At 39.1% G+C, this 26760-nt stretch overlaps 1 protein-coding gene and 1 long non-coding RNA gene across 4 annotated transcripts in view; one reads left to right on the top strand and one right to left on the bottom strand.

Moving 5' to 3' along the window:
• Nucleotides 1-93: 93 nt before the first annotated feature.
• On the bottom strand, nt 94-20964 carry CCDC39 (coiled-coil domain 39 molecular ruler complex subunit). Of its 3 annotated transcripts, none has more exons than XM_086844091.1 (21): nt 20071-20964; nt 19504-19845; nt 19019-19138; nt 17853-17999; nt 16665-16823; nt 15613-15705; nt 15398-15526; nt 14665-14856; nt 12919-13022; nt 12461-12593; nt 9347-9541; nt 8508-8672; nt 7793-7930; nt 6297-6505; nt 4989-5112; nt 3644-3803; nt 3244-3350; nt 1807-1947; nt 1470-1649; nt 1165-1244; nt 94-539 (listed from the first exon to the last, which is right to left on the bottom strand). In XM_086844091.1, the coding sequence occupies exons 2-21, from the start codon at nt 19615-19617 to the stop codon at nt 380-382; spliced, it is 2850 nt and encodes a 949-aa protein (XP_086700217.1). In that variant the 5' UTR covers nt 19618-19845; nt 20071-20964; the 3' UTR covers nt 94-379. The 3 variants fall into 3 exon arrangements, with proteins under 3 accessions (XP_086700217.1, XP_086700216.1, XP_086700218.1); XM_086844090.1 differs by having other exon boundaries at nt 19504-19964; nt 20736-20964; XM_086844092.1 differs by having other exon boundaries at nt 19504-19887; nt 20099-20170.
• Nucleotides 20965-22922: 1958 nt separating this feature from the next.
• The window catches only part of LOC111933363 (uncharacterized), a 35072-nt gene continuing 31234 nt past the window's right edge, over nt 22923-26760 (top strand). The window contains exons 1-2 of the long non-coding RNA XR_015274567.1: nt 22923-23031; nt 24234-24422. This is a non-coding gene — a long non-coding RNA (uncharacterized LOC111933363). The remainder of the gene's footprint in view (nt 23032-24233; nt 24423-26760) is intronic.

Here is a 26760-nt window from a genome sequence, read left to right as displayed (position 1 = left end):
TGTCTACTCCATGGAACCCTGCTGTGTCTGTGAAGGCAAGTGTATTGTATGTACTCTAAGAGTAATACGCAAAAAAAAAGCCAAAAACCCAACTTGAAGTAGAAGAGCAAGTTTTGAAACACCATTTATTGTCTAGGTAAGCTCAAGTGTGAACCCTTGGTTTGAGCTTTGGTGGGGATTTGTTTTACAAGCAGCAGGAGGCAGCAGTTGTGTTGCTGAAGGAAATGATACATGGTTTACAAGGAGATCTGCGAAGGTGGGTGGCAGAACCACACAATGACAACTGTATTTCAGCTGCAAGTTTTCCAGGTAACTCCATGGATAGAAGTTACTTGCAAAAATTAAGAAATCTCAACTAGTGTGGCCTTCAAAAAATGACTTAAGACTTCTTGTGTTCAGAAATCCCAGAGATGCTGCCTCTGCTGGCTGGCTGTGAGCCAAGAGCTTCTGCTTCCTCAGGGGCAGGGATAGACAAGGTCAGCTCCACAATTTTGGCTGATGAAGCCTGACTAGAGGCTGAACTTTTCCTTCTGGGGAGTCTGAAAGACAAAAATTTACTAATTAGGATACAGAAACCCCTGCATCTAAAACAGAGCTGACAAGGGTGGCTCACAACAAAGCCACTCAGTAGCCATGGTCATTCCAGGTGAAATCCCCTAAAACACCTCTGTAGTCACCACCACTACATGGCTTCAGTAACACCTGGGAATGTTGGATTATAACTGGGTCAGCATGGCACAGGCTCTGAACATAGCTTGAACAGGGGAAGAAGGTACCAGTAAAAGCATCAATATCTTCTCTATTTAATTAAGAAGGGGTGTTCACACTAACAGGTGTAAAATGTGGCTCAAAATTGTGCTTTTATAACATCAAACCACTTTTTATTTTTTTAGTTAGAGCAAGTAAACAAAAGTAAATATAATTATTCTGTAATTATTGGGTTTTCTAAACTGATGGATGCTGAAGTAGACTTCCTCATGTGCTAGAAAAATGTAGTAAAATTAAAGGACAGAGTAAGGAGAAAGTTTTTACAGAGTGTTCAGCAAAAAGACAATTGAGATGACCTACAAGAGTAAAGAATTCTTTCACTTAGGGACTAATTTTGCTGGTTTAAACTTGTTCTTAAAAAAAATCTCAAAGCAACCCAAGAGTGTTAGAACTTACCTGGTAGGAGGTCGTGAGCTCTGTGGGGTCTGAGTTTGACTACCATTGAGAGAATCAGCTGTAGGAAGCTCTAAATTGTACTAGAAAATTTGGAAAGAAAAAACAAGTTGACCTGATGGTTGGGATTAATAGGATAATAGGATTGGGATATCAGGAGCATTTATAGGGCTTGGCATTTGAAGAGATGTAGAAAGCAGGTGAACACTTTCCTGTTTTCCCATATTATGAGTTGTCCTTGAAAGACACTCAGTAATAGGCTGGAGGTCTCACTCAAGATTTTGGTGGCAGTTAACTGGAAAGCTCACCTTGTCAAAGTACATTTGAAAGGCTGCAGTTAAATCGGGATTTGCTTCTAGAACATCAACTATCACTTGATTGACAATTCTGTTGAAGTCTTTCAGTTCACGAAGATGAATGTCTCTCTCTTCCAGTGTTTTTGTTCCACCTTCCCTCTGAGACTTAATTTCTCTGGACAGTTTGGAACACTTAACACAAATATTTTGAAAACATTACTCTTAGGAAAATACAACACTTTTTCAGAAACCTGCTAAGTTAAAACCAAGGAGTTTAACCCACAGGGCTTAACCCACACTACTGTCTATCACTATAAAGTTAGAAGTTCCCATCAATAAACACACAAACCTGTTGTATAACCCTCTCTAGTTTTGGCTTCTGGTCTTCAATGTCTTTCTTCAGCTGCAAAATAAGAGCTTGTTTTTCCTTCTTTTGCTCTTTGAAGAAGGCCTGGTCCTTCTGTATTACATCAAACTCTTGTTGCATGCTCTGCAAATTCATTTGAACAGTAATATTAGTTTATATAGGAGGTTTGATATCTGTTCACTTTTTGTTTTTGTGGAAGGGTCTGTTGTCATTACTATTTGTTTCTAAATGTGACTCAAGCAATTAGTGCTAATGTTAACTCGGAACTTTCTGCCTGTTTGGTGAATACAGACCTGGACAAAGAAATTTCCAGTTAATTTACATCTCTTTTAAAGGTACTGTTAATGAAGTTACAGGTATGTCTTTTCAGATGTGTCTCATAGTGGCTACAAACTATTTACTTGGCACCCTACCAACTTACAGTGCAAAGTATCCTAAAAAAAAAAAAACCAACATTGTTTCCTGTACGAAAAGAGGGATACCTTTGACTGGAATGAATAAAATAAGCTCCTTAAGGGCAGCTGGGTTTTTTTAATTAATTAATAAATAAATAATTAAATAACCAACTAACTAACTAACTAAATCTTTAAAAAATTTAAAGGCAGGAATGGGTTTGCTGTTACACCTCATTATATCCCAGGACTTACTCCCTGATGAAGACCTGTGTCCCTTTTCTTTACCTTAGGAAATAACATCTCTGAAGTAAGAGCTGTATATGTCCTGTGATGGTAGAATAAGCAATAGGAATGATTCTTGACTGTAGGCAGTGACTCAGGGCTTAGAACAGTCATGTGGAATATCACCATGTGCCTAATAAAATTATAACTGAAATGTCACACATCAGAATTAAGTGTTGCACTTTCCAAGGTCCAAGAGGCTTTTTGATAACCAAGGGAACCATGAGTGAGTCCTTGCTATGAAAACACAAGCTCTTTTTTGCCTGCATTTAGTCCTCAGCCTGCTAAGTTGCAAGTCAGCTATTTAATCCTGTTTAACTGAGGCACCCTCAGTTCTAATAAAACTGAATCTGTTCCAGAAAACTCCTGGGATGTAGCTGTCAGAGGTCCCAAGATACGTGGATTTTAACCTGCAGTGCTGGACAGGATGGTACAATAGTGGTGTGTGCTGCACATGAACACAGCTGCTTTAGTGGCTGCCAGAACAGCAGCTGTCAGTGCATGTGGGATTCTGAAACTTCTAACTGTGTCACTAAACACATGAAGTTTTGGTGTGATTTAGGAAAATTCAAATAATCACTCACTTTTTGAAAGGGGATATAGAGCCTTCTAAAAGTCGTATCTTAATAAAAGAACAGAAAAAAAATTGCACCAGAATTTCCTATTATTTATCTAGGATGACTTGCATGGATTTAGCTACATGCTGCAGTCTTATCTGACTGGAACATTACTTGTATTTTACCTGGAGGTTGTCCTGAAGTTCCTTGATCTGTCTTTGTTTGTATTTGTATTTTTCATCAGCATCCTTTTTGTCCTTTTCTAGTTTCAATCTTTCCTCAAGTTCCTCACCTGTGATCCCAAACAATGAAGCAGCATTAATGCTGTGCATACAACTCAATTTTCACTTGAAAATAACTGCATCTCAGAATATTGCTGCATTGGTGTTGGCAGTACACCAAGGTTTGAGGAGAATTTAAATACTCTCCTACTAACTCCAAATCACTATGAAAAAGTAGCTGACTGCATGAGGGAGAAGGATTTAAGAGCTACTGGTTCCAGAGCCAGCAGAGGGCACAAAAGTTAAATAATAAGTATTATTTAGAATTAAGTTCTATTTACTATCTAATTTCTATTTCACATACTTGTCTCAGGGACTGCCTTGAGAGAATTTTTGTAATGTCTATTCCAGTTTTTAAGTACACACAAACTGTTTTCCATAGCGATGATTTCTTTCTGAGCTTTGCAGATCTTCGCATCCAAATCATCACCTTCTTGTTGAAGTGCCTCCTTTTCCTGTGCAGCCTGAAAGCAAACCAAATATTTTAGGTGACTGTAGACATACTGAAAATATTAAGATAATTATTCAGAAAATATTTATTATACAGCAATATTTCAGGGTTAAAACCACTTGAACTGAGATGTGGGTGCCTAGGGAACTGGAAGGAGGAGTTATTTACAGTATTGAAATTCTCTGAGGTGTTTCAGCCATGTGCATTTGATTCTGGGTACCTCTGCCTCTCTGCCTCAGCTCACTGAGTCCTGTCCAGCAGCATCTACACCTTGCACAGAGCAGTGTCTATGCCCCACACTGCTGATGTGAACTACAGCACGTGTTTCACCTCTGCTTCCTTCACCCATAAAATCCAAGATTTCAGATTGTACCATCATATAACCACTGAGAGACTGATAGAAGCCATCCAATTTGGGAATTAGTCACTTGTAACTTCTCATTGATCTGACCAGTAGATATAAGAAACAGCCAACAGGTGAAGTACTTTTTATAGCCCCCTGGAAAGTCTGTTACACTGAAAAATCTCCATAGGTGTAGAGGGTATTTTATATAGCCACAGTGACCACGTGGCTTCTGCAGAGGGTCTTCTGCTCTCCTGGATCTCACAGCAGCACCAATACCATTATTAAGAAATTTAACATTTAAGAGTAAGAAAAAGGTGAAGTTCAGAACTAAGCACACAGCTGGAAGTGTGTTGATTTAACAGGAAATTGGAGAGTTTGTGGAGATCAAAATAAACAAATTCTTGTTCAAGAATCAGGTTATTGCACAAAGACTGATTTTCTCTTTTTTCCAGTGAAAAGCTGAAGTATGCATAGGTGATGGGTAAGTGAAAGGGGAAAGCAGACATTCTTCAAGGTATAAACCCCATATGGTAAAATGAATACCTGGAAATAACTGTCTGGTAGAAGAACTTAAAGCCATGTGAGATTCCAAAACAGTTGTTTCCAGTTCAGAGTGGATTATCACTTGACCACTAATTCTTGTGTATTTGTAAATCAATGTGCACTGAAGTTTTCAAACTGCTCAGAATTACGGCTCCACATAAATTACTGTATCATTTAAATAACCAGTGGTGTCAGATAACATAAAACAATTGGACTTAAAGTAGGCAGTAGGCAAGGAGGTTGTCTAAGAGCCCAGGGAAATCCATAGCTTAAATAATTGAATTATAATGAATAATGTTTATAAAATACCTTAATTACATAGTAGGCCTGACTTTTCATCTCCTCTCCTTCAGGTGGCATCATGGAAAGAGTAAACATTTCGTATCTGCATTTCAGTTTATCAATTTTCCATAGGCGATCTTGAAATTCAGCACTGAATGATTTGTTTGGGGAGAAAATAAATGGGTTAAGAAAGTGTTTGTCTGGTAGCATTTTTTGGGCAGTTCTTGCTGCAGCAGTTTAATTCCTGATGTTATTCCAGCAGCCTGTACCAGGAATTGTGCTGCTACAGCTCTTGGTGGTTTTCTGTGTTCTCCCAGCCACAAATATCCCTTGTTCTGGTTACCTCCGTGCCTTCTGCAGCTCTAAATGGAGTCAAATCTATTTTTACATCCCAGATAACTTCATCCTGGGAGGCTGTGCCACGGTCCTCCAAATTTACAGCTTTGGCATTTCAGTTCCAGAGCTGCCCCAGCTGCCTCCTGCTGATGGTACCCTAACATTCCCACTGCAGGATGAGTGTGAGGAACAGCTGGGAACAGCCCCAAATCAGACTCTGTGAATATCCAAGAGCTGGGTGATACCAAAGGAAGAAGGCTACAGTCTGTGCTCTCAGTCACACTAAATCACTCTAATTCCTATTGTGAGGGGTGTGGTCAGCAGGGCAGTTCATCCCTACTTCAAAAATGAAGTGTTCATTTTTGGCTGAATTTAGATACTGGGATTTCAGGGCTAAAACCATCCCAGATACTTTGGAATTATTATTACAGGAGGGAAACATTATTTCTTTGTCATTTCTTTATAAGAGTGTGCATATGTAATTAATAAAATTTAATTTTTTACATAGGATACATAATGGAAAGCTCATCACCAAAAAGCAAACCAGTCTTACTGTTTGAATCAAAGAAATTAGAGTTTTCTCAAGCAGCTGGGAGTAAACACTATTTAAAAGCAACTTTTCTGTTTCATATACTTTGGCATACCTCCAGACACATGGTTTCACATGTCCAGATTATTTTGGAAAAGGCAAAATCACACACACAGTGTTTACTGTAAAAAGATGTCTCTGGCTGAGGTTTCCTCCCACTTCTGCTGAGGCTCCTCACCCACAGTAAGGCCACTGATCTGTTCACCAAGGGGTTAAAGCTGCAGCCTAGGGGTCATAAACAGGGTCTCCTGCAGGCCTCAGCTGTCTTGGTAGATAACTTTGAGCAAGATTTATTTCATCTTGAATTTCTCTAATAGTGAAGCTGGGTAAAATGCTTCTCTTTTTAGTAAGTCTCCATAAAATATGTACTCAGTCAAAGCTACAAGTTTAATTTCTCTAAGAACAGTTACCTCATGCGATGCCTTTCCTGATCCAGCAATCTTATCTGGGAATCCAGCATTGCCTTATGGATCCTGATTTCCTCAGTTCTTTCTGTTATGGCTTTCTTTAACTCCAGTTGTTGTTTTTCCAGTGTTAGAACTTTCTCTGCTTTATTACATAGAGTATTTCGAAGGCGCTTCAGTTCTAGTTTTAGGAGATTATCTTCGACCATCATCTCCTAATAAATGCCAAATGGTATCAAAATAAGAAATCATTGTTTTAATTATTTATAATTTAGTAAATTAATATTTATTCATTATTTTACCTTTAATATATATAAAAGTGCTAGACTCAGTTTGCTCTGCATTTAAAAATCTTGTCATTTTCTCATTCAGCAGTTTAACATGGTGACTGTGATGGGGGTAGATTGTTTCCTGAATGGTTTTATATAAATTCATCAGACTTTCTAATTCAGACTGCATTTTGGGTTATTAGACGTTTCCTTCTACAACTTTTTGAGTTTAGATGGTTTCAAATAAAGTAAGAGACCTTACAAGGAGCTTTCTGGAGCAGTTAATATCTCACTTGAACCAACTAGAACTGTCTTAGAGTATATTCTAGATTCTGTAGCCCTGCAAATCATGTTGTACATGAGCAAATTTTGTATATACCAAAGCTTATGAAAACAGCAAGTGGTGAACTTCATTAGCATGAAAATACATTAAATCATTATTTTAAAATCATGTATGATTACAACTCAACCAATTTTTATCCAAGTGCTTTTAGGTCATCAGCTTCTTTTCTTCCCCCAAATTTCATTCCCCAAAAGAAGTTCCATGTTTAGGGAAAGAGTTTTCATTGAGGAGGAAGCGCACCAGTTAAGTCAAAGGCAAAATTCTTTCACCTGCTAGTTAGACACTGTGTTTTTCTATGTTAGTGCTTCCTTTAGGAAGGCTAAAGCTTACTGCAGAGAAAAAATTGTGCACTAATTAGAGGAGTGGGAACTGTATTTTTCTGCTTATCAAAATATGAGGAAAGGATTTACACTTTGTTTCTAATTCCTTAAACCAGAATACAAATTTATTCAAACCATCTGTCAGAAAAAAATGCTTAGAGTTTAATAATAAAAGTGTGCCAACCTTATTAGTAGGCACCGCAGATTGAGAGTAAAAACTCAGTGTTATGTAAAGCCATCCTTGAACAGTAAATGTATTTTCTATTTTAAAGGTAATTTTTTCTCAGGGGAAACAACCCCAACATCCACTGACCTGGTGGATATTGTGCTATAACTGATGTGGGATTAAACTGATATTTCATCAGACTTTAAGCTGTGTAGGGAGGAGGAGCAACACTTTGCCTAGTAAGATGATAGTGTTGAAGATGACTTCAAAGTTTGGGAAAGAAGTGTAAATTAGAAAACTACGGAAAGTGTACTTATGGATGTAATGAAGTAGCACTGTGGAAGGCAGATGACACCCCAAACAAGAGTGTCCTGTATTAGTAAACCTGTAAAATAATGCTGTACCTGCTTAATGTGCTTTGCTTTTCTTAACTCCTGAAGTGATCTCTCATTGAAAAGAGTTAATTCTTCTATCTTTTCTATCAAACCACTTGTTTCTTCTCTTGTCTTATCAATTGTCCTCTTGGTGATTTGGATGTCATTCTGTTTCAAAATAAGTTACATTGAATTTATTTCAGTGAAGGTAAATTGCAACAAGAGCTACCAGCTAAATTTAAATGAAATGAATTTAAGTCCTGGAACCAGGAACTATCATCATGATGTGTCCAGTATGCTGCTCTGCAAACTGCATGGCATGACCTCATGCAGAATGCTGCATGGGGACTTTGGACAACTTTAAATGCAATTGTACTTACCAATTTATGAAAACTATAAAAGTAATGACTTTAGTAAACAGCATTCTCCTGGTTCTGCATGGGCCTAATGATAAACTCAGACATTTGCAAGCAGTCAGTCACACGCTGATGAAAGCTCAGCTTGTCTTTCCACCATTCAAAGCTTGTCTTTATGCTATGGTGTCTCACTTAATAATAATCAGTAATAATCTATTTTTCTAAATGTTATAGGGATTTCCACCCATGTGGAAAGCTTACACAAAGTTCAGATATCCTTTAGTCTAATACCAGCTTCTTAATTACTAAGGCCCAATCTAGTTCTCTGAGCTTTCTAAATCACACAGTTTCTAAAATACACAGTGAAAATTATATTCTAAGGAAGTTACCTGAAGTTTCCTGTACAGTGACTGTAGCACATCATATGCCTTTTTCTTTTCTTCTACAGTTTTCTTAAGTTCAGCAACTTTTCCTTCCAAAACTTCTTTTTCATCTGAATTAACCTCCCCTTCTAACCGTGACAGCCGTCTCTGTATTTGCTGAATATAAAAATCCTGTTAAAATAAATTTGAAGAGAATTAATAGTCTGAGATAAGCAATAAACTTGGATCTAAATGTTGGCTTTAGGACAGTCACCCAATTAAGCTATTGTTTTTATAATAGTTTCTGGCTTTTAGACCTCATTAGCAAAATATCTTAGATGACTGATGAGCAGTGATGGTTTGGGGTAATCTTCTAGAAGAGCAACAAAGCACACTCAGCACAGGCTGCTGTAGGGAGGCTTATGGTGGAGTTGCCATCTTGTTGCTATGAGTGGATGCTGATATAAAAGAACAAATTTTCAAAGTGGTGCATAGGAAATATGCACATAATCCAATTAGTAAATAACAGGATTTTGGCATGTACCTCTTGTATTGCTTTAAAAATATACCCTGAGGTGTCTGTGGTTCAGAGGGATCAAAGTAAAGAATGGATTTTAGGAATTAGTGGGAAAAGCAGCAGATCCAAAAAATAATGAAAGACACAAGTGCAAAATGTAGGTGATACTTTGGCAAGTTTCAGTAATTTCAATTTTATCTGGACATTGACACACAAATAAATGCAGACTTCAAATGATACTGCATAACATTGCCAAAATGGAAGACTGTTAAAGATTACAGAAATCAAGCAATGTACTATCAGTAGACTCAAGAAACAATCTTAGTATGAAAATACATTAACATTTTACCTGGCTATATATTAATTCTTGTTGTTTTAACAGATCTGTGTCAAGTTTGCGCAGTCGACTCTTGAGATTTTTAAGTGATTTTTGACCTCCTTCAATTTCTGCCAGAACAGTCTTCTCCTTGTCACTCTGCGCTTTTAACTCCTGAGTCTTCTTGAAAAGTTGTTCCTTTAACTGTCTCATTTCATTTTCTCTTTCCTGGTTACAAATTGATCATTAAGTAGAAGAAAGAAGTAATTAATCACAGCCGAATTAATTGCTGAGGAAGTATTTGTTTTTATTAATCATATGTAGAAAGAAATATTAGTACTATGTCCATTAATGGGAACATGGAATTGTAAGTTTTCAAAATGGTTGGCAAAAAAAGTATTTGACTTAAAGAGAAAGTAATACTTTTCATTCATTTTTTTAAAACTTAATCCTACCCTACAGTTACATGACATTTTTTCCCAGTTACAGGAATGTTACTCTTTTCAGCCTTTCAGAAAAATAAATTCCTGTCATTCTTTTCAAAAAACCTCCTTACAGCCTCCAGCATCTGAATATTTGAGGACTATAATACAAAGCCTTTCAATGGTTTAATTGCTCTTGTAACTCTGTGTGTGCACATATATGTACGTGTGTGTTTATCTAAGATGGAATAATTCTGAAAAATTACAATTTCTAAAATATCTAATTTTAAAATTACAATTTCTAAAATATCTAAAACCTTTTTCTCAGAGGTAAGTTGCCATTAACACATAACTCAGTGCAGGAAAGGTTTTAGTAGGATAAAAAACAATGCTGAACACGTCAGGTAACCTGAAATGAACTGAAAACAACAAAAATTGAGATTATTTTATTTTTGTAACCCTAATAAGGAAAACAATTTTATTCTTTCCCTCCCTCCTTCCACCCCTGCCACTCAAGTAGCCAAAGGTCTTCCAAAGCTCAAGCCACTAAGCATGCCAGTTTCCTGTGAGCTACATCCTAAAACAAGTGATGTGAGTGCCCCTTCCTGTTTCAAAGAACTCATTTACATTTAGTTCAAGTCTGGTACAGAATTTGAAGATATACATTTAAATTAATATGCAAAACACCTGAGAACTCACTTTTCTACATTGTTTAACACTGTGTTTCTGGATTTAATATGTATGTAACCATCTTGCTGGCTCAAATAATGGTGAGAGATAATTTAATGCCTTCTCTAAGGGTTTGTAATCACATTGCACATTCTAACTGAATTTTTTTGTAGTTGAACTTGCTGTAAATGCAATTCCAAATTCAAAACTTAGGATGTAGAAGGCAAGTGTAAGTTTGATATGAAATTATTATGGACTGTAGCACATATCAGTGGCCTTTGCATCATGCTTGAACAAAGGAACTTCTGGAAGCAAACTGGATTTAAGCATGTGCCAAATGCTGAGCTGTATTTCTGAAACTAATGACAATTACAAATTCATCCACTGATACTGGATCATGACTTGACCTTCACCTCATGGTCTTTATTGCATATCTAAATTAATTTATTTAACAGAAATTTTTGCTCCCTTTAAGTGAGGTTGTTAACAGAGATAAGATATTCAATAAGCCTCACTGTGCCACAAATGGAACACTGAGAAGTACCACAGAACTAGAGAGCAAAACAGTGACATTTCATCCACATTGTTCCTGTAAATATCTCTTCACAGTAAATTAACAGATGCAGCAAATAGTCATGTGTGTCTAATGGTGATGGAAGGGAGGCTTCTGACTAATACATTACAGACATTGTTCAAGAACAGTTCATCCTAGCTAAAATATTTCCCTGCAGCTGTGGAGCTGCCAAGCTCAATGTCATCTTGGGTTATCCGCCACAGACATGGGTAAAGAAACCCTGCTAAGGCTTTTGCCACCCTGGAAACTGTCTTAAGGGGAAGCAAAGAAGGTTTTCATTTAAATGAAATGCTACACCATTACTTGTTTCCAAATTATCTGAAAAGCCAAAACAGTAAGGCTAGTAATTTAAGAAACTCTCTATAAAGGAGACATCCCATCTCTAGTTTCTGAAAGTATATTTAAAATGTGTGATTATTGCCTGTGGAGTTAAAAAGTTTGAAAAATTACATTCAATCTACTGCAAGGCATTATTTCACATGCATGCTCTAGGAAACAAAAAAAGTAAGAAAAAGAAAGAGCATAAAGTGGTATGAAAGAGCATGCAGAGGTACAGCTTTGTTGTCAGTCGTGTGGGACACCTGCTGTCACATTAATTTAACCTGGTCATTCTAGAGCAACAAAAAATTCAGCATATCCAGTGCTCAGCTGTCCAGCAAAATGTAAAAGAATATTTCTGTCACGTTCAGTCAGAAGCTAAGTAGTGAAAATACTTTAGGAGAATTAGTAGCAAAGTGACAAAACAGTATTAGCATTTCCTGAAATGCAGGAAAGTTCAGAAGATTGCATTACAACACTGCATTTATTCGAAAGCTCTTTACAGCTTAGCAGATGATAACAATTTTTTTTTCCTATACTTAATTTGCAGCCTAAGAAGTTGGTATTTAATTTTATAGAAGTATTATTAGACATGTTATAAAAATAGTCACCTTATTATAGCTTGTATATGCCACTTCCCAGATCAAAATCTTTATTCACGAAAATTAATCTAAAGTGAGCAGTAATTATTTAACAGTCCACAAGTTAGATGTGTTGGAATGTCATGTAATAGAATTAAAATAATGAAGAGCAGATCAGGCCAACCAAATCTGATTAAAAGATTTCTAAATATTTTTTAAACTGTTTGCCAAAATCACAGCTCTTTTCCGGTTTATAAATTTTGGTGGTATTTTACTAGAGCCAAGAAGTTTTTGGTGGCAGTGATACTGAAAAGATTCCCACTCTTTGAAAACCTTATTGATGGGTATCAGTATCCTGAACTAATACAGCTGGAATTACTAGGATCATTTCTTTTCCTACAGGGTTTTCTCAGCGCAGACATATCTAAATGTATACTTACTTCAGTATTTGATGGAATAGCTACATGTAATATCAATACTTTCATTCAGTAGAAAATTTTAAAATTAAAAAGGTAATTTTAAAATATAAAGCTTGTAAATAAAAATGACTCCTCATTTCTGGAAACCATGAAAAACATTTTACCTCAACACTTTTTTCTTCTTCCTTCAATATTTCTTCCAACCTCAAAGCTTTCTCTTCTGCACTGAGTGTCTCCTCAATTGCAAGCTTCAGTTTATCAGAAAGACTTGCATTTTTTTCATTAAGAAGTTTTAATCTAAACAAAATGACAGAAGTTAAATGTAGGTTGCCTAGACAATGCTGCCAAAAGGAAGCAGCAAATCTGACTGAGCAGTTGCCTCAGTCTAAACTTCAATCTTTGATAAGCAAGGCCCTGATTTTTTTTTCCCCCACCCTTTAAAAACAAGGATTACCAGGAGTATTTTGCCTAAATTACCCAGTGCCAAATCTATGCAGGACATGAAGTAATCAGAAAGTTGAAGTCTTCAGTCATCAACATTATTTAAGGTTATTTTCTGTCCTAAGGATTTGGTTGTATTTCTAATCCTTACAAATGTTATCTTTAAAGGTCTGTTTCTTACCTGGCTTGTTTTCCCTGAATTTCTCTCTTCAGATTAGTTATTTGTGTTCTCAAAGACTCTAGATCAGAAGCAGTTCTGTTCACAATGGATTTCAAAGCCTGCAGCTAATAAATTACAAAATGAAGCAATTGAGCTCTTATTTACTTTGGTACATGTTAAGATATTTAAAATTATATTTTCCTATTTATTGGAAAGTATTCCATTACTTTTGAACAGTGCTCTTCAAATGAAGAGTGCTGGAAATTCTGAGGCACTGTAAATTGGCCCAGCTAGTAAATTCAATCTACTAATTACGCAGTATGAGTACTGGGGAAAAATAATAATAATTAAGAACGTAGAATGAATTATGGAGGTGCTATGAGCTGCAATTCCTGTCTAACAGCATCTGTATGAGTGGAACCATGGTTTTATAGTGCCAGCTGACTTTGCTGAAGTTCTTTGTGAACATGGATAACCTTATATATCTAATCAACATTTCTATATCAAACTTTGGTGAATGCATAAAATTATTTTGATTAGATATCACTGTGACAAAAATACACAGATATTTAATTTGGTAAAAAATATATGACAGCATACACTCATTCAACAGGATAGGAATACTTTACAATCAGTAGCTCTTTCATCTTCACAGTATCATTTAACAGCATAAATTTAACTGTTTTCACTTTGATAGATGAAGAAAACTGATCAAGGGCATGTACAGCAGGTTTCTTAGAGATCACAAGTTGTTGGCTGAACTGTCTCCTTCTTTCCTTGTTTCTCACATGCATCCCACAGATGTTCTAATAAGAGAAGACTGTTCTATTATCCCATCATGGAGTATTAATTGTGAAAAACTTCAAGCAAGAATCTCACAGCTTGAGATGAAAACCGACCAATTCTACAAACCCTCAAGCTTGCATGAATTATAGGGTAATCTAATAGCCTACACCTTATTTGAGCTACCTACAGTTTAATTAGGAGATCAGTCTATGAACCACCTGCTACAGAAAAGCTATCCAAAGTTAAGGCAACAGCAGATGCAGTGCTTTTCAAAAATCACTAAACTTGCTGAGTACCCCAGTGTTACCATTTTCTTGTTAAGAAAAAACTTACTCACATATTACAAGTGTATCCCTTCTCAGCAGAGCCATGAAACTTGAATTACTTCTTAGAAATACTTTACAGCCTTTAAGTAACTAAGCAGTGCAGCTCATTCCCAGATTTAAGTGCAGATTCAGTATGGACAGCACCAAGCATGGCTTGTTCACAGGGCAGCCCTGTCCCACTGCCTCTTGATTAGAAAGCCATGTGAAAGCACTGGGTGTTTTTCCCAGGAACTGGAACCTGCCTACCAGGCCATCAATAGACACTTCTGAGAGCACAGGACAGGAATTGTTTGGAATCTGGAAGAGATTTCTTTCATCTTTATACAATACTGCAGTCTATGTGTGCTAAGGGAAAGAAGCCTCATGAGGCATCGAACAGTGTTAGACCATTTAAGAGAAAATTAATCCATTTTACACCTACACAACAGAGAATACATTCCAATCTTTTCACCACTCTCAATGGCTAGAATTAAGTTGAAAGTTCAGATCCCAATAAACAGGAGTTGGCAGAGAAAAGCAACATTTTCTTGAATTATTAAGAGCCTAGTATAAAACCAGAGAAAAGCAAATGGTATCCCTGTATTTCCTCCATCTGGTCCTCAGTTATAGTTTCACAGTTTTTAACAGTTTTCCTGAATTGTTTGCTCACCCTTACCTCATCCTGCAGCTGAGTCCTGCGAGTATCCTGAGTCTGGAACTCCTTTCGGAGGTTGTTTGCTTCCCGCTCAGCAGAAAATATTTTCTTTTCATACTCCATATTATTAACAGTTTCATTTACCAAAAAGGCAGTCTTCTCCCTCAGCAAAATTTCTTTGTTTCGGATCTCCTGTTTTATCTCTGCAATTAGCTATCAGGATAAAAACTTCTTTGATTTTCTTGCTTTAGTTAAGATGTGTTAGATTAATAAATGGTACAACCAGAAGATCAATTCCTATTATTACTATTTGCCTGAGACAGCCCAGTTATCATTCTTAAAATTACTTTATTCCATGGATATATCACACCAAACACTACAGTGGTTTTGGACTGGAAACTTCCAAAATATTCCAATAATTTAGAACCAAAAAGACACTGTAAACTCATATGAAAATAAAATAATTCTTGATTGATTGAACCAAGGAAAAAAAAAAAACCTAAGCAACACTTCTGGTAGACTTGAAACAGATGAAATTAAACAGGAAAATTACCAGTATTAGTGATGCTTACTTTATCTGACAGATTTATAGCTACTCAGTGAAAATTATGCATTTTGAAAGATTTGGTAAAACATTAGCTACCCAGAAAATTATTCTGTAGTTTTGAAGTTAATAAAAAACAACAACAACAAAAAAAAGCCCCACATCAAACCCAAACCCCAAATCAACATGGACCAGTTACAGCACTTTTACCAAAGCACACTGATCAATCTCCTGATCTCTTTTTTGCATCTGATGAATTGCATTCTCCCACTGCCTGATGACTTCTTGCCTTTCTTGATGAACCCTGCGAAAATCTTCAGCTGCTCTGTCAAGTTCCATCTGTTTAAAAGAAAGCACCTCCATGATTTCTGAAGTCAAAACTGTCACATATAAACAAGGGATCTTTGAGAACCTTAAGCACAAACCTGAGCTGTCATGGTTTCTGTAAGCTCATTATCCAGAGCTCTGCGCTTCTGGTTTGCTTCCATGGTCAACTTTTCTATTTGAAGGGTTAATGTCTAAAATGAATGGATATGAAAATAATTGAAAATTAAGTATTTGAAAATAAATAGATCACATTTTATAAATTCTAAAAGCCCTGCTACAATCAGGTTAAATTATTGAGGCATCAATTTTATTGTGTTTTAGAAAACAAAATGATAGTGTGGCCTTCCAAATATTCAGTCAATACAAGTGGCCATAAGAACCAAACTGCAGCAAGGCCAAAGTAACCCTCCACTGTAATGTGTGTAAATGTGTGTAAATGTGTGTAAATGTGTGTAAATGTGTGTAAATGTGTGTAAATGTGTGTAAATGTGTGTGTGGTGTCCTTGGCATACAACAGTGAGAGTGTTTGTGCAAACCAAAGTTTTTGGGTTATGTATTTAATGAGTAAAAATCACTCTATTTAAAGGCTATAAAGAATAATAACCAGGGTTACTTATCTCTACATTAGTAATATACTTGGGAATTCACCCTTATAAACCCTGAACTTTTGACTGGACTTCTTCTTCATGCAGATATATATGTTTATGTCTTCTAGTATTTCAGTAGTCTTACTGAAGTAACTGTAATTTGTCCTCAACAATATTAATAAATTCAGTTCTAAAAGGAAATCCCACACTATTCATCCATGCTTGGTGTGAAGTTTTGAACAAACTCCTCTTAATTCAGTAGCACTGCTTTCTAGACTTTATTATCTATTTACACACCCTCCCAAAAATATTTAAATCTTACCCAGATGAATAAGGAAATTAATGTCTTCAATTATGTCTCTCATTATTGTAAAACCTGTTCTCTCAGCTTCAAAATGAGCCTCATATGGAATTGCACTGTTGTGCTAAAAGGAAACCCATTTCAAAGCAGTGTTGAACAAAATCTTGCCTTCATTTTATTTGACTTGGTAACATAACAAGGTCTTCAAGTGATGGAATGGTTCTTCCTTTGGTTCCTGAAAATTGCTGTCATTTCTACTTACTCCTAGTTTTCCTTCATCTTGCAGTGCATACTTCTGGATTGCAATAGCATCATTATCTGTACGATTTAATTCCTTTAGCCAGCTCTCCAGAAGTTCCTCATCCCAGTTCATCTGTTGTTTTAAGTTTTCCAACTTCTTAGTGGTTTTATTTATAGTATTCTAATAAAAGAAGAGAAAATTAAAGTTTCAATATCAAATGTCTAATATTCATTGAATAGGAATTGAAGCAACAAGTCCAAACTACTGTAACAAGTCTACCCACATCTTGTCCACAGAATTGATAGTTTCCTTTTTTATTAATTGTGTGTTGTACTTGAGGAATGCTATTGGACATCCTGGTCTTAAAGAAGAAACAAGACAGCAGATTGCCAAAAATTTAAAATGCAGATAATTTTAAACAGAAAAGTCAGCCTCTGACAATATATACCCATCTGCAGGGTATTTGTTCCATTTAATAAACTGATCTGAGGCATCCAAAGGTGAGGTTTCTCCCTCACTCATTAAGGCCCAGTTGTTAGACCCTAATCCTACATATTAATTTTCAAATGTGACCTATTCATATGACTGTGAAAAGACTTTCTGACACAAAAATGGGAGAATTGATCCAGCTGAACTGTGTGAATATCTTCATCCTGCTATCCTTCTGAGAGACTGGAGATTACAAACAGATTTAAGAAGACAAAGAGCAAATTTAAAAAAAAAATAATTATTAAATAATGAATAGAAAGAAAAAGAAACAGTTCCAAACCCAGAAGACCACCTGTAACTGAGTAGCACTAGATTACGTTGTAACTTAAACCAAATCTTTGATCTTGGAATCATGACCCAAGTTTATTTTATGTAGAGAAGATTTGCCACCAACCATTTGATTTTTAAACCATTAAGAAAATACCTTTGAGAATTAGAAATACAGTGATATGAATGTGTGGCTATGAATCTGGTATTAAGAACAGAATTGTTTCAATATCTAATTAATATTTGCTAAGTCTTGATCAGTCTATGCAGTAACATCCTCAGTGTCACTCTACTTGCCTACACAGGAAAAGCCCATCCCATCTACTACAGTTTATAAGCTTTAATTATAATTAGCTGTTCTTGACTTATACTACTGTGGGTGTATGTGCAAGTGAGGACAAGACATAAAATTTTGCAATATAGGTGTTCACTTCCAAAAATTTCAAACCTTACTTCTTGAGTGTTTTTCTTCTGTCTCAAGGAAGCTATCTCATCTTTCAGTCGTTTAATGTCGTTTTTGAGACGTCCATATTCTCTCTCAGCAAGGGCTTTAAAGTGATGTTCAGTTTCAATTTCATTTTCTTTGGCTTTGTAAAGAGACTGCAGAATAATAAAGTTCAGTATTTTACAATAAACAAAAGGTATACATCAGCAAACTTTTCTTTTACATGCAAACAAATCCCGAGTCAGAGATGGTTTCACCATGTAAATGAAGGAATTTTCAGAAAAAGTTTATTGGTTTGATTTTAGTATCTCAAATACACATATTCTTATATGTAAACATTGTGTCAAGTATCCACAGATCAACCTTTTGTAGCCCTAAAATCTCAGTTCTAAGATTTTTCACCCAAAATTCAAAATCTTAACATTTCAACATCAAAATCTTAGTCTCTTCATCACCAGTGACTTTACACCAGATCTGGGAGGCGCAGCAAAAAAAAATATTGTTTTGTGCTGAGACAGACCTCCCCTTCTGGCCTATAGCAGTATCTGGATATTGCCTAACCTTTCTTTCTTTTAATTCAAATTAACACTTTAATCTGGCCAAAAAAATTAAGAAGCTGTTCATCTGCAGGGAAGTTTCATAAGACTTTTTCTCCTAGGATATTTTATCTAGAAGGTGTAATTCTTTGTCTCAAGATTAGAAATCTAAACCAGCCCTTTTGGTCAGTTAATTCAGAATGTAGGTAAAACTTCAGAGATCTTGACCATCTCACTTCATTTTTCATGTCTGTGAATTAAGTCTTCACCAGAATTTCACGTTTCACAACTAACTCTTCACCATTATAAAGATTATGATTTTTTTCCCCTTACACAGTTGTTTTCCTTGACCAATTTTTTTTTAGCCATATCTACAAAAGTCCTCATTCAGGAAGAATTCTAAAATGCACCCTTCCTGGCTTCTTCCTAGGTAGAGTAAATTGAATTTGGATGGTCTTAATGACCACCAAATTATATCACTGAGGTACATAGTTTAACTTTTGTTTCCTGTGGAAATCCTGGAAAAAAGGCCTAATAAATTTCTAACAAAGCTGGCAAAATAGAATGGGATAGCAGCCAGAGATACTCAGGTTACAGGTCTGCCTGACCAAATGGATCCGCTAGAGGTGTTGATTTACCTCAGAGAAGCTGATCTCTTGTCTCACGTTCTTCAAATGAGACGTCATCGCTTCTATGCGCTCCTCAAAGTTGGTCAACTCATTCTGCAGGTTCTCCTTTTCCTTCTGCATCTTCTGCAGCTGTTTAAGAGTTAGAATCGTCAAATTACTGTTTGCGGTTGAGTGCTTATTACCTGCAAATATCTAAAAATAGTCATTACAATTATTAATGAAAAAATAACGTAAGTAATAGCTGCTATATTGCTCCAAAGCAGTGAAATGAAGGACTTCAGGCGAAAATCCGGAACTTTGCTAAGGGAACGGGCAGCTCGCACTGCTCCTCCTGCGGGGCTCAGGGGATGCGGGTGCGCGGGTCCCACGCTCGGAGGCGGGGATTGCCCTCCCGATTCCCCGGGAGCCCGGCAGGTTTCCTTCTATCCCTCCATCCCTCCCGGCCCCGGGGAAGGACGGGCTCCTCTCCCTGCCGGCCGCGGCCCCGCGCTCACTTCGTCCTCCAGCGCCTTGTTCTCGGCGTTGGCAACGGGCACGGCGTAGCCGGGCTCCCATTGCAGCTCTGCCAGCACCGAGGCGGCGGCGGAGGGGTTCCACGGGCTCTCCATGGTCGCGGAGGAGCCCACAAGGGCCGGGGCTTCGGCAAGGCCGGGGCTGCGGCTCCTCCGGGGCTGAGGCGGCTCCGGGCGCTTGGCAACGGCGGCAACGGCGGCTCCGGCCGGGAGGGGCCTCGGGCGGCACCGCCCGCGCTGCCCCGCGCTGAGGGCCCGGTGCTTTGGGCTCTGTGCGATGGGCCCGGTGCGATGGGCTGTGTGCGATGGGCTGTGTGCGATGGGCTGTGTGCGATGGGCCCGGTGCGATGGGCTCGGTGCGATGGGCTGTGTGCGATGGGCCCGGTGCGATGGTCCCGGTGCGATGGGCCCGGTGCGATGGGCCCGGTGCGATGGGCTCGGTGCTTTGGGCTCGGTGCGATGGGCCCGGTGCGATGGGCCCGGTGCGATGGGCTCGGTGTGATGGGCCCGGTGCGATGGGCCCGGTGCGATGGGGTCGGTGCGATGGGCCCGGTGCGATGGGCTCGGTGCGATGGGCCCGGTGCGATGGGCTGTGTGCGATGGGCTCGGTGCTTTGGGCTCTGTGCGATGGGCCCGGTGCGATGGGCCCGGTGCGATGGGCTCGGTGCTTTGGGCTCGGTGCTTTTGGCTCGGTGCGATGGGCCCGGTGCGATGGGCCCGGTGCGATGGGCTGTGTGCGATGGGCCCGGTGCGATGGGCTCGGTGCGATGGGCTCTGTGCGATGGGCCCGGTGCGATGGGCCCGGTGCGATGGGCCCGGTGCGATGGGCTCGGTGCTTTGGGCTCGGTGCGATGGGCCCGGTGCGATGGGCTCGGTGCGATGGGCCCGGTGCGATGGGCCCGGTGCGATGGGCTCGGTGCGATGGGCCCGGTGCGATGGGCCCGGTGCGATGGGCTGTGTGCGATGGGCTGTGTGCGATGGGCCCGGTGCGATGGGCTCGGTGCTTTGGGCCCGGTGCGATGGGCCCTGTGCGATGGGCCCGGTGCGATGGGCTCGGTGCGATGGGCCCGGTGCGATGGGGTCGGTGCTTTGGGCTCTGTGCGATGGGCCCGGTGCGATGGGGTCGGTGCTTTGGGCTCTGTGCGATGGGCCCGGTGCGATGGGCTCGGTGCTTTGGGCTCGGTGCGATGGGCCCGGTGCGATGGGCCCGGTGCGATGGGCCCGGCTCTTTGCGGGCCAGCGGGCCGGGCGTGGGGCTGTGCCGTTCGTGGCCGTGCTGAAGAGGCGGGTGTCAGCCCCAGCGCCTCAGGCACCACCTCAGAGCCCCCCGGCTCCGCTGCCACTGCCAGCTGCACTGGGTCTGGGGCCGGCAGAGTGGCGGCTCCAGCTCGGCTGGGGACTCCAAATAGGTCCTGACACCACCTGCCACTGGTGATGCTGACTGACAGGTGTCTCCACAGCTAACAGGTGGGTTTCCTGAACCACGCTGCATTCAGGTGACCATAAACACTGATACAACGTCCCTGGGAACTTGCCCATCACTTTTTGAAACCATCTGTACTTCTGGGTTGCAAATTACCCTGTGCCACTGAGTTCCACCCATTCGCAGACTAAGACAGACACAACGCTCTTGGCAGGAATCATTGAGTCCTAGAATGGTTTGGGTTGGAAGGGACATTAAAGATCATCTGGTTCCAGCCCCTGCCATGGGCAGGAACACCTTCCGCTAGATCAGGTTGCTCCAAACCACATTGAACCTGGCCTTGAACCCTTGTAGGGATGGGGCATCCACTGGAGAACATGTGCCAGTGTCTCACCACCCTCACAGAAAAGAGCATCCTCCTAATATCTAATCTAAACCTACTCTCTTTTAGTTGGATCCATTCCTCCTTGTCCTGTCACTACATGCCCTTGTAAAAAGTCCCTAAAAAAAAGAAGGGTAGCCTTGATAGAGAAATCCTCTTTTGGTGACAATTGTCTGTCTAAAGCATCTGAAAAGACATTAAAGAAATTAGTGAAAGCATGATTCAAAGGTGCCTGAGCCAAACAGCGATAAGCACTGACAAGTGTTTGGGAGGTGGTTTGGAGGAGCAAGGAGTTTGCAGTAAGATTTCTTACAAACATGGGCCCATGGCAAACTACCAACACAGACCATAGAAGACATTGGTCATGATACATATTTGTAAATGTATTATGGGATATTTCTAGAGAAGAAAAGTTTGCTGAAGGACAGTGAAAGTCAGGCCTGATGGGGACGCACCAAAGGCATGACTTGAAGTGTTGTGCAGATTATTGCTGGTCATTTCACTGATCATCCCTTGAGAATAGTCCTGCATTATTCTTAAAGTATTGAAAGAAAAAGGAACAACAGTGTATGGGGGGCAACAGTTTCTTAAAAAAAAAGGAATGGTACAGGGTTCAGTGCCTCAAGCTACCTGTGAAAAAATATAGATGTCATGAGGAAGATCTTTTTTGCCTCTTGTCTTACCTGGCACAGTTGGCAGTGGATGCTTGTAAGAAGTGCTAAATAATATTTTTGAAGAATTAAAGATTGTGTAGTGTCTTGAGACACTAATTGGCAGCAAGCAGCCTCCTGTCACCTTCTTGTGTGCCCTCTGGCGTATATGAAGTTGTGATGGCCACTGTCCTGTGTTTTGATCTTGCTGTACACTTTCCCAGTCTGCAGCTCAGTGATGATGTGTCTGATTGTGAGAATGATGTGCTGAGTACAGTTAGTGTCTTCAAAAGGAACCTGGGATGATTAGACCTTATTACCAATGTGGGCAAGACAAAGATACAGATGATGCAGAAAGATAGCTGAGATATATGGCCATTAAGAAGAAGGGAAACTTCTGAAGGCAGAAAATTCAGACTTAAGATACATATATATTCCTGATTCTGGCATACATGGAGGACAGTTCTAGAAGCTGGACATGTGTAGCCAGATGTCTTTTCAAAATGAAATCTTAGGACCAGCAGCTCGTAGCACTGTGTCAGAAATGGGGATTAGCACAAAAGGATCAGTACAGAGGTGATGCAGGGGTGTGATGACAAGGAGGGAGCCTCAGCTGAGCCTCAGCTGCTTGGACAGTGTTGGATGAGTGTGTGACCTGAGGAGGACTGAGCCTTTTGAACCCCTCAAGCATTGTGTGCCAAGAGCCACCTATTGCAGAATGCAGTGAAGTGACCTGACTCAATGGAAGGGTGGAATTCCAAAGACACTACAAGCTGCTAGAGAGACAGCAGAGACTACAATGGCACATTCCTGTGTACATATTAGGGGGCCCTTCCTTTCCTACCCAAAATGAGAAGCTCCTTTTACTCATTTTATGTGAAGAATAAATGCAGATTGCCTTGCAGGGGTTTTAAACTGACACCTGTAATTCATTGTGGCTTTGCAGTGATGAGCACCTGATAATCTTGTATTATCCAAGCTGAGCTTGTGTATGGAGGAACATGAGACCATATAGTGCCTGAGAAGAAAGCAAATTACTGGAAAACTATTATTAGGTGAGCAATCAGTCCTGTTCACTAAACAAGGCTTCCAGTGAAAAAATGGTAATTTATAAGCATGTGCCTTAATGCGTGCATTAAAGAAATCAAATTAAATAAATCTTGGTGCAGTTAGTTAAATTACATACCAAACTTTTGACTATCTGTCCTCACAAGTGTATTGTTCACATATTTTTGAGTGCAGATTTATACATAGTGTCTGAAAAGTATAAAGTGTTATATGAGTAAACAGTATTGTTTCAGAATTTCATGAAAATTCCACCCTCCTCACTTTCTCTTGCCTGAGGCTGACTAAACAAATCTCCATGATATGCTTTTGTTCGTATGGTTTCTCCCTTCTCCTGCCTGTGGAATGTGTTCAGTAAATGCAGGACTGTTTGCCAGACGTGCTAATCCACCAGATGGTGCTGCGTGTCTGTGGATTCAGGGTGGTTTTGTTGGTGGCTTTTTAAAATAGCACCAGTCAGTTATTGACTCTTCAGTTAAAAGGGAATATAAAATTCCTGTCTTTATATACATATAGATATAGATATAGATATAGATATAGATATACATATACATATACATATACGTATACGTATACATATACGTATACGTATACATATACATATACATATACATATACATGTACGTATGTATAAACATACACAGAAGGTTGTTTTGTTTTATTTTTTAAATTATAGATCTTATTTTTAAAGGTATTAGAGGAACAGGAGTACTTGTAGCATGACAAGCTATTTTCCTGTTAACATTCCTTTTGGGTTGAATTTTCACTTACGTAGACCACTGTGCCCATTTGTTCAAAAGACTTAAATGTAAAACCAGTGTTTCTGGCCTTCAAAAAACTTAAAGCTCCTCTTGTACTTGTTAAAAACATCATTTTTAAACAAACATTTTGTTTGTTTAATCTCATTAAACACTTATCTGTGTGAAAATAAAGATTTCAATTATGGATTTCTTTCTAATACATGATATTTTTACTATATAAAATATGGGGAAATATTTTTTCCTGACTGTACATCTAAGCCATCATCTGAAAAGAGACTCATTTAAGGGATTATTGGCTTATTTATAACTAACCCAGTGTTGCCAGTTGGTGTCAGTTAATCATTGTTGATAATCAATTTCCCACATGAATCTGCAAGTGGCAGGGTGTTTGATTATGGAGTGTAATGGCCCCACTGTATCTTCTCTTTCAGATGGGTGCACTAAGGCTGCTGGCACAATGAAAGAAGCGAAAATAGGAAGGGAGATTGAGGGGACCACACAAGTGAGTGTGAGATCAGGACATGCAGGAAGTCTGAAGGATGAAGAATCTGGCATGATAATGACTGAAGTATTGACTAAAAGCCCAAAGTCTTTATTGAAATCAGGACCTCCTGACTTGGGTAAGAGCAGCACAATTGGATAAAAAAGGAGAATTGCTTGTAATCCAGGTCTGATGTGTTATCAGTATTGTTTATTGCTAACCAGTGAGTGACATAAACTAATGGCAATTTAATACATTGGTCTTGGGGAGAAAAAAATCCAAAAAATAGAGGCAAATATGTGCCAAAATCAAATACTTTTAAAGTTTGAGGAAGCTTAAATTTGTTCTTTTTATCCTGTTCTACACTTTTCTCATAACTGTGCTGGCAAAGGCTGTAATATTCCTGGTATAGTGTGGTGGCTTTTGTGTGCTGGAGATGGAAAGCCCCATCCTTTTGCTGCAATATCCATTTGAAAAGTTACTGTAAGGCAATGTGCCATAGGGTAATTTATTTTACTTGTAGGTCCCGAGTTTCAGCAAGCACTGGGAGGGCAGCTGTGAGAGCAATGCCTTTGGTAAGGCAGGAGTGATTTGTGGAGGGGCAGAGCAGCCCCTCCGTGCCCCGCCCGGCAAAGGCGCTGCCCGGCGGGGCGGGGTGTGCCTTCTCCAAACACTGCTCAGAAAACGTTCATGTAAAACCATTACCAGGTTTTATTTAATAACCTCCTAACCCCCTCTCTCTCTCCTCCTCCTCCCCTCTGTTCCTCTAATGCCTTTTACAGCTCTTGCTGCACAGCATGAAGCCTCAGAGCTGTATTCATCAATGACTCACACCCTTGCTTAGGGGCCAATTTTCATGGAAGCTATACAGGAAAATTTTGAAATGCACCTATCTCATGCAGGGCACAAGATGATTTCTCTATTCATTACTATTCCAAAAGGACTTGTTGTCCTTTGGAAATGTTCACATATTACTTACATTTGTGTGTGCATGCATACATGTGCAGAGCTAACTTGCCTTTAGATTTGAGTGGTCGAAAAATAAAAATGTATTATTGTTATCACTGACGAGTCAGCTGAAGGGTCACTAAGGGCGTGCTTACACTCAGTGAAAGCAGACAAATGCTAAGGAAAATGCAACATTGTGCATTAGGTGAACAAATTCTACAGACTCGAGCACAAAACTTGTTAAAAACCACCCTTTTGTTTGATGCTATAAGTAGCAGCTTTCTGAGGAATTTGGGAGTAAAGCCAAGGACTTACTCTGAGAAATAAAACTGCAGTTTTTCCTCTGAAAGCTATTCATGTTGGTCAAGGTTATAATACCTTTCAAAAACACTCCAAGAAAATGTTCATTTCCCTTAAGACACCACAAGTGAACTCAAGTTTTAACTTTGAGGGGAAAGAGAGGTAAAATCATAGAAATTATTATCCCAAATGACCTTTCATAAAACCCATTTGATAGGAAAGAAATCATTACTGCAAAATGCCAGTCATAGACTAATTGCATTCTCAGGGGTTGCTAATTATATCCAAAATTACTTTAAACAGTTTTGGGGAAGAGACTGAGACTTACTGCTTAGTATAAAGCAGTTTATTTACGCATGTACAAAGTAGCTTACATCCCTAAGGGATTAAACCAATTTCAATATTTTACTGTAAGTTGTTGTAAAAATTGTGTCATGCAATGATAAATCAGAAGTGGTACAAAAAAAAAGGGTAAAATATACTTTCGCTTTTCATAATTTTTCCAACAGGCATTTCAAATTATAATTCTAAAAATAACATTTTCCTTCACTTTGTTTCTTAAAGAGAATGAAAAAATATCTTTCTGTAGATTAGGCCCATCCACTGACATTAATTTCTGCCTTCTGTCTGTGCAGGTGAATTCCTCAAGAATGTGTTAAAGATCAGATTTGGGTTTTCCTTATTTGTTGATGTTGTTTTGCTGAATGAATTTCGCTAACAAAACTTTCTACTTGACAGATGAGCTTTGTCCATGGCCTAACAAGGGATCATTGTCTTACAGGAATGCACAGAATTACCAAGCTCCACATGTATGTACATAGATCAGAAAAATTCACGGCTCTGTCAGAGCCAAAAAATAGCAGTGAATCCTGTGAAGGCAGCAGTGAGATCCTTGTTTTAGAGATGACAGGACAGAGGCGTGAAGAGGTTAAGTAAATTCCCTTGTATTGCCCAGAATAGCAAGTAGGAAATTAGAAAATTTTAATTTGTGTTTTATTTCAAAGCACAGCTTTAGCACCTCTGGGGAAGTAATGGCTGTTTTGTTTACAATAGGTAGCCTGTATCCAGCTCTTCCTTCCCAAAGCCCATTTGTGCTGTAGAGAATATGTAGGGATTGTGAATGTACTCATAAGTAGCATTCCACAGTTGAACTAATTGCCAGGCCAAGCGAGGGACCACAGTAAATGGGTGAATAATTTGATCCAAGATGGATTTGTACTCTACCAACA

Source organism: Cyanistes caeruleus, chromosome 10 (assembly GCF_971803275.1).
Source record: "Cyanistes caeruleus chromosome 10, bCyaCae1.hap1.1, whole genome shotgun sequence".
NCBI lineage: Eukaryota > Metazoa > Chordata > Aves > Passeriformes > Paridae > Cyanistes > Cyanistes caeruleus.
This window is presented reverse-complemented; position numbering and strand designations above follow the sequence as displayed.

Coding starts and splice junctions, on each gene's coding strand:
- CCDC39 (XM_086844091.1), bottom strand. CDS start 19,617: ATGGAGAGCCCGTGGAACCCCTCCGCCGCCGCCTCGGTGCTGGCAGAG. Junction 15,527..15,612: donor CAGAAACCATGACAGCTCAG/GTTTGTGCTTAA, acceptor TCTTTTAAACAG/ATGGAACTTGACAGAGCAGC. Junction 1,245..1,469: donor TTCAAATGTACTTTGACAAG/GTGAGCTTTCCA, acceptor CAAATTTTCTAG/TACAATTTAGAGCTTCCTAC.